This window comes from Thunnus thynnus, chromosome 24, assembly GCF_963924715.1.
Source record: "Thunnus thynnus chromosome 24, fThuThy2.1, whole genome shotgun sequence".
Taxonomy (NCBI): Eukaryota; Metazoa; Chordata; class Actinopteri; order Scombriformes; family Scombridae; genus Thunnus; species Thunnus thynnus.
Window position 1 is genome coordinate 13,276,999 of NC_089540.1, and position 12,151 is coordinate 13,289,149.

Sequence of the window (12,151 nt, forward strand, 5' to 3'; positions counted from 1 at the left end):
AAACTGGTTCTTAAAGATGAGCCTCTTACGCACAATGGCCGCCTTGCTCGGTGTGGGAAGTGGGTTGAGCTGACAACTGTTTTAGGCACAGATGAGCGAGCACGCACACACACACACACAAACACACACGGGATCTTAATTGCGTAGTGAAAGCTCTTGCCTTCTGACCAGACAATCATATATGTTAGCAAGAGACGCCGAGGTCGCTGTCGTCTCGTCTTGAGAGAGTAAGTGAGAGTAATTAAGACCTTGTTAAGACTGGAGGAGTTAGGATTAATTAGATGCTCGCTGGCTCCGACTCTCACACACACACACACACTCGCTCACACAACTTTCCTGCCAGCTGAGGGCTTTTCTTTTTTTTTTTTTTTACATACACTCTCTGTCGTGACGCATTCATCAGCGAGCGCCCTGAAGACTCTTTTGCCTTGAGAGGCCGGTATGACATCTCGACGCCGCCGTCTCAGCAGGAATCAATTAGCGTCCAACCCGCCTCTCACCCATCTTATCAATTAGAGTTACACAGCCAATTTGGCAACGTCGGGATGTGAACCAGCGAACGGCTCGTGAACCGATACCGAGTAATTACCGACGTTTAAGTGTTTGAATCCTCTAGATGACAAAGTGTTTTAATCTGTCTCAAGTTATGAACGGTGGAGACTTGTTCATGCACATAAAAAGGCAGAAATATGTAGCAGGGAATGATTTAAGGCTGTTATATTCTCAATCATTTGGGCTCTTTTTAAATTGTGAACATTAAACAGTTGATTTGAGGGCTGCAACTAACAAATATTTTCATTATTAAATGTTCTGGAGATCGAAATCGATTGATTATTTGGTTAAAATGCTATTTCCTAAACCCAAAGATGAAGACTTTAAATAGTTTTATCAGTCAATAGTCAAACATCTTAACATATTCAGTTCACTATCATATAAGAAAAGTATAAGCAGCAAATCCTCACAAGTGATAAGTCAGGGAATGTTTGGCCGTTTTTGCATGAAAATAGACGAATGAATCCAGTTTTTTGCCTGTCGACCAATCAGTTAATCGACTAATTGTTTCAGCTCAACTTTATTTAATACATAAGTAGAACAAAGTCATAAAAATGGGTTTTTAACATCAATGCAGTCAGTAAGTCTGATGTTTAAACAGCAGCAAACAATCTATGACAAAATGTAGATTTAAGGGCGCAACAAATACACACAATGTCTGAAACTGCCTCATGAACTTCTCTCTCTCTCTCTCTCTCTCTCTCTCTCACACACACACACACAAATTCCCCCGCAGTGTGTACTGCGTCCAGTAAAGCACAAAAGCCCCCCGAAACACAATTTGAAAAAGTTACTACAACAGCTATTCTTCCAGGATCCACAGGAAACCTTCATTGTTACGACGCTTTAGATTTATGTTGATTGTGCACATTCACGCTGTCCTCTATAAAATGTGCCGAGCTACGACGAATCTGGTTGAAGTGGGCAGATTCTTAAAGGATGTGTATGTTTGCCCTTCCAACATGGCCTGGGGGCTGACATCAAGAGAAGGAGGGGGTTGGGGGGGGGGGGGGGGAGCCACCCTGACACTTTCTCTGACACTGTCCCTTTCCGACTTTTCGTTGTAAACAGAAAATGGCATTCCTCGAGCTCAGCGTTTTGCCCCCCCCCACCCACCCTCCCTCCCCACCCCTCAACCTCCATTCTCTGTCTGTCTTTTGTCTCTCGCCTCTCTTGTTTTCTTGGTTTGTGCTGATTGTGATGAGCTGGACGGGACAAGCGGGTTGGGTTGGTGGGTAGTGCAGGTGGCGGCGGGGATGACGGCATGGCCCGGTGTCCAGTTAGTTGTGATGACTACTTCTAGTCTGGTAGTTATGTCGTCATCTGTGTGATGCGGACGGTTCAGGGGCGAAAAATGACATAAAATGCTTCTGATATTTATTTATTCCTCTTTTAATCTGTTGCAAAATCATTTGATATTTTAAATCCTTTTGCAATTTGAGTGATGGAGACAGATAAAGGATTTATTTTTATTTGCACACAAATGCTAAAATATACACAGCAGTTACACACAGTGTGATGAACTACCACAGCTTGAAGCCAATGCAGCCTCAATGCTTGAAGTGCAATGCCACAGATGGCCGCTACACACTGGCTCCAGATGATTCCCACTCAAAAAGCATCACTTCTCTCTTGAAATACTAAGTAAATCGTTTTTATGAAGGAGTCTATATGGTCTCAATCTCTAAATAAGTGTAAATAAATTGAAGACTTATAGTAGCTTTGATGTCTGCCGTGTGGGTGTTGATTGACAGCTGTGATTGACAGTTCGCTCGTCTGCTGCACTCCCTGGCTCCGGGACTCGGACTATTATCGCAATATTTCACTAAGCTACATTAAAGATTTGCATACAAACAGCCAGCACATAAAGACCTCAGAAAGACAGGCATTAAACCAGGTTGTAATACTGACTGTTGTGGTTGTATTTTACCTGGAGAGTCATAAATATAACAGTCAAAGTCAAAGTCGGTCTTGCACCACTTTGTCCCAGTGGCCAGCCATGGAACTGCAACTAAAACTCCCCAAACTGCTGCCCAACATTATTCTTTAACTCTTACCAATATTAATATTTCTTAAAACCTTCCCCTTATGTGCATGGCATCATCTCAATGTTAAGTCTATGAAAGAGACACTAATGCAAATGCATCGTGGGCTGCACAATGTATATGCAAACCAGGAAAAGAAAATAACTTTTCAATGTATTCATTTGAGTATCCAGTTCTCAAAATACATTTATACTGGATTAGATTCCTACAGTTTGATACACAAAGTTAAAATGTGGAACATTAGTGTCTGCTCTGCTTTCTGGAGGGAAATCTGAGGTGAAAGAAAACTGATTTTATTATCATAATGTTTTTATTCTCTTAATTTCTCATCTTTTCTGCTACATATTGCTCGTTTAATAAAGACAACATTAGTGTCTACAATTATTGCAATAAAATGATCTAACTCATTAAAGCATGATTGGAAATCTATAGACAAATATATATATGCAGATGTATAATTTCCTTTATTTATATAACAGTGAATATTGTGTGAATGTTGGTTGCGTGTCACAGGACGTCTGTGGCGTGATGGTTGCTCTGTTTGTGTTTTTGGATGGACGGATAACATCGTCTTGTGTGTGCGTGCGTGTGTGTTTGTGTGTTAATTGCTGAGTTATCACGTTCCATTTGTGCAACTCTTTTGTGGGTCAAACACACACACACACACACACACACACACACACACACACACACACACTTTCGCCTCCTGTTACTCTGCTTTGTAAAACCAACTCCCATTCCTTCTGCTGGGAGACACACACACACACACACACACACACACATACACACACCAACCCCCCCAATTATGCTCCATTATGTCACCCCCTCTGACCGCTCCTGAAAAAATATCTCTTTCCCTCTGTCGTCCTCTGCTCGTCTCTCTCTCTCTCTCTCTCTCTCTCTCTGCATTCCTTTTTTCCATACTACCTCACTCCATTCATCTCTCTCTCTTCCCCCCTATCTCTCTCGCTCATCCCTTGTTCCTGTGAGACAATGTCTTGTAACAATACCGAGCTTAATCTCTGTGTCAAAGCCGTTTTTCCCCTTCGCTGAACACACACACAAACACACACACACACACACACACACACACACACTTTCACTGGGCTGCCACTGTGCTCTTTTTTTTTCTCTCTCTCTCTCCATGTTTTGTTTCTTGTGAGGAGGAGATGAAAATGCAAAAGGACAAGCAGATATCACGCACACGAACACAGTGTTTATGTTTTAGACATTACATCAACGGTTACGGAGAGCTTACAAATGATATGATTATAAATATATTTTACACTTTATGTAGATACGTACTGTAGATTCACACACATAATCTGAGTCCAGCAATTAATGTTAAATAGTCATTTCTGCTATTTAATTGTTCATTCCTCCTTTTTTCTTATTACAACAGCAATTACAAGGTTATGAAATACAAGAAATTTGGGGCACTGTGAAAAAATAATGATCTTAACAATCAATTAATGGAATTTATGTGGATTAAAAACAGAATTTCTCAGCTGTTTGTTTCTGGAGCAAATTAACTTTTAACATTTTCGTGCATTGACTGCCATTATTTGGGTGCTAATAGTATAATTCAACATGTTCCACATCACTTGTTTAAGTGGAGTTTAAAGGACCAGCTTGTAAGATTTAGTGGCGTCTAATGGAACAGACTTGGCATTAATGGAATATAATATTCAGAAGTATGTTTTAATTAGTGTGTAAAATAAGAATCATTGTCCTCTTCCATGGAGCCCGCCATACTGCGCCGCCATGTTTCTACAGTAGCCCAGAAAGGACAAACCAAGCACTGACTTTTCTTTCATGTTTTCACAAGTTTCTCGGCCGCCGTATGTTCTCCTACATGCTTGGAAGGGGTCAATCTGCAACCACACTGCTAGATACCTGTAAATCCTGCACACTGGTCCTTTAAATATTCAGAACATTTCAACATTATTTTGTAAAATAAGCTCTCTCTGCTAAAAAAAACTTAATTGTCCTCTAGTGCATTTACACGTACAAACAAGGGCACACGTATAAGAAAATGCAAGTAAATTACAGCTACTTTCTCCTGTTAAGACTCAATTTTGAGTCAAATTATGTAGAAAATAACTGATTCAAATATAGCAGTAAGGGCATGTGCTTTGGACAAACCAGAACAAAGCAAAAGGTTGCTTGATTTCAAATTGAAAAATTTGACTAAATAACCTTGAAAATAAATGGGGAAGGCATCCTCATTTTTCTTTACTACAGAGGTTTGGCTGCCAACTTCCTTTCAGTGAGCTGCTTGTTTGATTATTTTGTAGTACACAGACCTTAACATTTATTCTCCTGTTCAGTTGAAATGAGTCAGTATTAATATTGCAGATTATTACACATTTTACAGCTCGGTGTTGGTAGATGTTTATTTAAGGAAACAAAATACATTTGCGAGTGGTTACCATGTAAGTAGAACTATAACTGCAGGTCAAACATTCACTCTCAAACAACATCATTCAGTACATGTTGATGTTGTGCCATAAGTCAAGATAAGCACTCCTACAGAGGCTTAGTTTAGTCAAATAACATGAATAACAACACTATGCAAATAAGTACCAAAGAAAACATCAGACTGCACTACTATAAATATACAGCTGCGTTCACCACTTATCTGCTTTACTACTGAAGAAACATCATTTAAAATCTGTTACAACCCTCTTAAATCATTAACTTTTTACAACCTTTTAAATTTATAAACCAGCGATCGGTCAGTATCGCACGGATGTTTGGCCAAATCTGCAATGTAACATCAAGATCTTTACAGTTTAAAGTGTTTCAACATAAATATAAGGGTTTTATACCAGTGTTCATTAATCTACAGCAGCCTGAATAGACCAGAATCCATTGCAACCACAAAACATGTGTTTTCAGTAAAGGTAATAGTGGTGCAAGGTAATTTGTCCCCACTCGATCGTGATCTGTCTTTCTTTCTCTGCCTTTGGGCAGTGAATGCATTAAGTTTCCACTTGTTCTATTAGGTCTGTTCAATGTCACACTGGGAAAAAGTACAAAACCCCCTCTTTAAGCAGAAATTTTTTTTTTTACTCCCTCTCAACTTTTCCAGTTCAATCGCTGCATCACCTCCCAGCTGATCAAGTGGTTCAGCAACTTCAGGGAGTTCTACTACATCCAGATGGAGAAGTTCGCCCGGCAGTCCATCAACGAGGGCGTGACCGCCGCCGATGATCTGGCGGTGGGCCGCGACGCCGAACTCTACAGGGTGCTCAACATGCACTACAACAAGGCCAACGACTTCGAGGTAAGCCGGGCCAGAGGACGGGGCGTCTTTAAACGTGTGTGTCAGTTAATGAAAAGGCAGATGACGATCAGCTGTGTGTGTGTGAGTTGGGAGGAAATCAACACATTGTGTGTGCAAATGTCAGAAGACTGAGAACAGATAAGTGTTTATTGTATAAAATTACAAACTTTGACACAGTTGTGGAGGATTATATGCTTTCATAAATTTTTGTAAACTCTTTTACTCTCTGTTAAATTGCTGGAATTCAGGATAAAGGGTTAGTTCGCCTTCAGTTCAGTCAATAAAGTGACTGATTTAGATTTAATTCAAAAATATCTTCAATATAACAACTTTCCTTTATTCCCTGCACTTGCTTGTAGAAAAGCTTCCATCAGTAACAAACTGTTTTTTTTTAGTTTTTCAACTTACACAAACATGCACTCACACCAACGTCCTCTACCAAGTCAGCTGTTCGGAGCGCAACAGTCACCTCACGATTCTGCTGAGGTGTGGATGTCGCAGTATGTGTGTGTGTGTGTGTGTTTGTGTGTGTGTGTGTGTTCGATGAGGCGAAAGAGGACGCCGCTCGAGGCGCGGGTGTCCTTGTCAAAGCGATTTGCAGAAGTCACATTCTCTCCCTCACTTTTTCTCTCCCAATATTGGTCTAAGGGGACCTGAGGGCCCTTAAACTATCAGACGTAACATCAGCAGCATTTAGATGTCCATTAGCACACAACTCACCGCCGACACACACACACACGTACTTTTTTTTTTTGCTTAGAAAGAGGAGAGGTGAAGCTTTGTCACTCACACACACACACACACACACACACACACACACACACTGGTTTTAAGGTATCTGAATAGCTTGTTTTGGAAGAATGAGCAGCAAATGCTTTGCATGCTTTGCATAACAAGAGTCAGGTAGCTTTTCACAGGTGTGTATGTAAAGTGCCGCTACAGGAAAGAGACACACATATGCAAATAATTTATGTGTGTTTATTTTAGCTGGTCTTTAGTGGGGTTATTTATAGGGATCGGACTGTCAGAGTTAAGGTTCATACTGAGGTCAGGAGCTCATGAACCGTCACGATCGTTTTGCACGTTCACACGAGACTTAACGACTTGATTAGTTTTGGTTAATTTCAGTGCAGCATGAAAAGTTCCAGATGCTTGAAACCAGGCAAACCATTACAGTGAATGGAAGAAGCTACCAAACGTGCAATGTCCATTTTAGAACATCTACAAATGTGCGACAATCATCAGACTTTGAGGTTAGATTTTCAAAAAACTAGAACGCAATGCTCTCAGTCTCCTGGACAACAGGATTTCTTTGAATGCACGCACCACAAACAAAGTTTTCTGACCATATTTGACAAGAACTTGGACCCCATTGGACTGGTCCAAGGTCAGGTCTTCGTTACTGGCAACCAAGAGGAGTCTCAGCGAGTTCATAATGTGCTGAGACGAATGGAAAACAACTGAAAATCAATATAAAAATTCCTGCAATGCTTTGAAAAGTGGTCAAGATTTGTATATAACTGTCAGTTAGTTGTATTAAGGGATGAATGTAATCAGTGGAAGATGCTGATAAGGACATTAGTGAAAGGATGTGTGTGTGTGTGTGTGTCCTTTGTGCAGGTATAAATATTCCTCCCTTACTTCGTCCCCTTCCCCGCCTGCCTCCTCCTCCTCCTCTCCCTTCACCTCCCTCCTTCCACCCTTTCCACCCTTTCGTCCGTCCGCCCTGAGGGAACATTACTGGCTAGGGACTCTCTCTCTCTCTTTCTCTCTCTCTGTCTCTCTCTCTCTCTGCCAAACTCAGAGGCGTGAAACTGGAACCGCGGCCGATTCAGCAAGTCTCCCGACGTACACACACACACACACACACACACACACACACACACACACACACACACATGCAGAAGTCTTCTCCTTTTGCCAAATTTAGCATCATCACAGTTCCACCTTGGTTTGTCCCCCATCACTCCCCTCCACACCTCCTCTCTGTGCTCTTTCCTTGCTCCCCCCCCTCCTCCCCCCCTCACCCCCTTTCCTGCTGAATCTGTCCTCTGTCAATATGTTCTCTTAGTCACCTCCTCTCCTCATCCTCCTCTTCTCTTATCCCTCTTTCATTTGTCATCTCTGCCTTTTCCCTCATCTCCTTTTATTGTCCTCTCCTGCTCCTCTTTCCTCCCATCTCCTAACTCCTCCCGGCTCCCCCGGTCTTTTCTGCTCCTTTCTCTCTTGAAACTCATTTCTCCTCATCACCTTCTCATCTTTATGCCCCAACAGCTTTTATTTCTGCCATTAAAAATCTGCTATTTATCAAATTATCTGGTTCAAAGTTGGCCTCCTGAGGTTAAATAATTTGCATTTTTTATGTTTTCCTGCCTAAAAAAAAAAAAATAACAATCTTGAAATTGTCTACTTGGTGAAATAAGAAAGTGTTCTGAGGTTTTGATAGGAAAAAAAAAACATCATGTCATTAGTCAATGTACATGACCAGCATTTTAATAGTCACTGTGTAATTTGTCGGTAGTTTGTGTGTGTGTGTGTGTGCGTGTGTGTTGTCTTCAAAAGTTGGCGTAAACAGGCCCCAGTAATTATAGCAGCTTCATTAATTACCTCCTCCTCTCCAGCCACAATCTTTCAACTCTTCTTTCTTGTTTACCTCTCTGTCTCTCTCTTTCTCTCCATCCTTACTGTCTCCTCTCTCCTCCTCCTCCTCCTCCTCCCCCTCCGTCTCTGAAACTATTTTGTCCTAATTGCAGCTCTGCCCACTAACTAATGAGGAAGGCAGAGAAGGGGAGGCTGGAGAAAGGGAAAGGAAACAGGGAATAGTCTCATCTTCAAAAAAAAAAAAAAAAAAAAAAAAGAGGGAAAACAAAAAGAGACAGAGATTTTCTTTGCCAGGACACTCGGGGAAAAGGTGTCAGCTTCTACCTTCTGCCAAGAGGAAGAGAAACATTTCCTCTTTTTCTTTTTTTTTGAGAACAGATTGATGAGTTGTTGGTTAAATCTGCCAAGAAGCATTGGGCATGGCATTCTTAACTTGCCTGAGTGTATGTGTGTGTGTGTTAAAAGTTTCTGGTGTGATATTTGAAGCTACACACGCTACCGAAAACACACACACACACACACACACACACACACACGCACAAGTGTATCTTAGCGGGAGGAAGAATAGAGGCCGGCGGTATAGAAAGGGATGAAGCTGTCATATTTTAGTGTGTGTGTGTGTGTGTGTGTGTCGGCTAAAGAGGGACAATGAGATGTTTTTATGAAGCCTTCTAGAGGACGTTCTCATCTTTCCAGTTCAAGGATCCTCGCTGGCTCTGTCAGCACCAAACGACAGCACAGCTGCGCCTCACACACACGCACACACACACACACACACACACACTAACACACCATACATGTATACACACACATACAGATACTCATTTGTGTCGATCTGAAAGAGCAGAGATACCCTCCCTTGAAGGGTGGGTGTGGCTGCTACCAAAATCTGCCCTTTGACTTTGAATGACACACACACACACACACACACACACCTAGAGGCCACAGAGTGGTCACACACTCACATTTCAGGGCTATCTGGTTTCATAAGCTGTGCACTTCATGAAAGGCTAAACTTCCCATGTCTTTCTCCACCGTTTTAGATTCTTTGTCATCCTTTCCTCCCTCCTTATTCATCTATTCACTCATCTTTTGCGCTTCCTCTTCATACGAGTCCATTGAAAAAGGTTCCTAGCTCGACTCGCAGGGATCGATTCTGAAAGTGGGCTTTATATCAGGATCTCTTCTCAAAGAAGATGCTCTGCAGCTTCTGATAAATGCATCGGTGCTGACTTTTATTCGACTGAAGGTTGTTTTTTCATCGTTTTGTTATTAATCAACACACACACACACAGGAAAATATGAAAAAAAAATTCTCTCCATCCGCGAGCCTCAAGTTTGTGGTTGTATTTTTTTTTTTTTTTAACATTTTTCTCATTTCTCCTCTATCATTCTGTTGCTATCACCTCTCTTGTCTTGTAACCTACCCAGAAGGCACACACACACACACACACACGCACACACAAAATGACCAATCAGCCTTTTAGGAGGAGGTTAATATCAAGACTACACCTGTCCTGCTTTCTTTCCCTCCCCTCCCCATGTCTCTGACTGATCTATTCCTCACTCTGAACGTGGAGCTTTTGACCAATTAGGATCATTTATTTAGTACAAACACAACGACTTGTGTGCGATGGTGGTTTTTAAAGGCTTTTACTACTAGTAATTTAACTATTTCCAGCAATTCCAACAGTTACGTATTTGTCGTTACCCCCAGAAATCTACAAAATCAACGGTAGCAAAGCATCTGAAACAACATTTTAGATCATGATAGGACACCAAAACTCAACTGAAATTAAACACAAACAAAAATAAAATGTGAAAATGGCTCAAAATGACTCAAACTTGCAGTAGAACTAAATCATATCTGTTGACCCGGAGGTAGATGACTTGATTTGACTCACTTACCTCTAATACACAAACACTATCTCCTACAGAAGTGCTTTAATTAAACATAACTATGAAAATCTTAATCACACTTTAGTTCCCTTGTTATGCTGAGAAAATGACACAATCTGGCCATAATTTAATATTCTACAAAAGCATTTGTGGATGAAAATAAATTGTATATATATGAACAAATTCTTCATTAAGTAGCACAAAGTCTTCCTCACTGTCTCTTTCTGTCTCTGCTGCTGGTTGACAGAGAGCAGTATGGTACAGACAATGCCACCTGCCAGTTTCTGTCACTATAATTATAGCTATCTGCTTGCAGAGAGTGTGTGTGTGTGTGTGTGTGTGTGTGTGTGTGTGTGTGTGTGTGTGTGTGCGAGAGCATATGCGTGTGTCTTAGTATTCCAGTTGGGAAGAAGAAGCAGGCATCATCTTTGTCACTGAGCCTGATTGGAGTCACGAGGGGACGGTGTATGGATGTGTTCGTGCGTGTGTGCCTGCGTACAGTCTTCCTATGTGTGTGTGTGTGTGTGTGTGTGTGTGTGTGTGTGTGTGTCGTGCATGCAGTGATTCCCTTCCCCTGCCCCAGCTGTCTCCTTAGCTTTAACAATAGGCCTGGTAACAAAGACGTGGCCTTCAGCCTCCGTCATGTGATACTAGTGGTCTGCAGCCTCTCAGTCAGATGACCCGGGCTATTGTCCTCTATGGGTGACACACACACTTGCGCACACACACACACATGCGCACACAAGGAAGCACAGAACACACACCAATGCAAGGAAGCACAGCACGTGTATGAACAAACACACACACACAAACACACACAGAGAGGCGCGCTGAGATACGAAGACACACACGTAATGATCGCGCTAAGAGAAGACACACACTCATGAGATAGTGAGAACAGACACACACACACAGACGCAATCTCAGGACGCAGACCCTTCCTCTCAGTCACATGCAGTCAGAACAAAGAGAAACTTCATTGCCATTGTCCTAGTGACAGTGAGATCAGTGACTGATTGACAAAAGAGCAGCAGAGAAAGGAAACATATTGCTGATGTCCTGGAGGAACCTCCAGTCTACACTTTTACCTTCCATGTCACACTTTAATATGGCAGCTGGCAAACGTCGTGTGACCCCCCGAGGTCACGGTAAAGAGACAGGGATGAAACAGATTTATTAACTATGATGCTACTGATAGATTCCCTCAAATTTATGAGTTGGTTTTTTTAACCTGTGTGCTGCTGCAAAAGTAGGTCATGAAAGTGTGAACTTTGGAGCGGCAGATATCTGACTGTGTGAACATGGGTGACTGTTGCATAGAGCATCTTATCAGCAGGTTATTGTCTGTTTTATTTATGTACAGTAGGAAGATAAAGAAGCAGAACTAAATCCGCTGACTGGCTGAAGAAATGACAACTTAACAACTACAGTTAAAGCAACTTTGAGCAAAGTATCATTGGAAATTGCATTTATATACAACTATTTTGCCACATGAAATACATTTTGAGAGAAATATAAAGTATGTTTTCATCAACATAGAGAAAATGTTTTAAATGAACGTCACTGCCAAGTCATAAAAATACTGATAGTTAACATTTCTGCTTTGTTCAATGACTAAAATATCAACTCTCGCAATACGATATTTGCTTGTAGCGACTCTTTACACTGTCTGACACCAAAGTTGACAACTGAAGACTGCACTGTTCACCGACGTTCACTGATGACTTATTTGGAGCTTTGGCGACCAAAGACAGCCTGAAATTGA

At 41.5% G+C, this 12,151-nt stretch overlaps 2 protein-coding genes across 6 annotated transcripts in view; one reads left to right on the plus strand and one right to left on the minus strand.

Moving 5' to 3' along the window:
* ccdc28a (coiled-coil domain containing 28A) overlaps positions 1-12,151 on the minus strand; it is a 223,932-nt gene that overhangs the window by 143,199 nt on the left and 68,582 nt on the right. The gene's annotated exons all lie outside the window — the stretch shown is intronic.
* The window catches only part of prox1a (prospero homeobox 1a), a 35,272-nt gene that overhangs the window by 15,669 nt on the left and 7,452 nt on the right, over positions 1-12,151 (plus strand). For both annotated transcript variants that reach the window (XM_067583749.1, XM_067583750.1), the window contains exon 6: positions 5,692-5,886. In XM_067583749.1, coding sequence (XP_067439850.1) covers positions 5,692-5,886 — 195 coding nt within the window. The remainder of the gene's footprint in view (positions 1-5,691; positions 5,887-12,151) is intronic.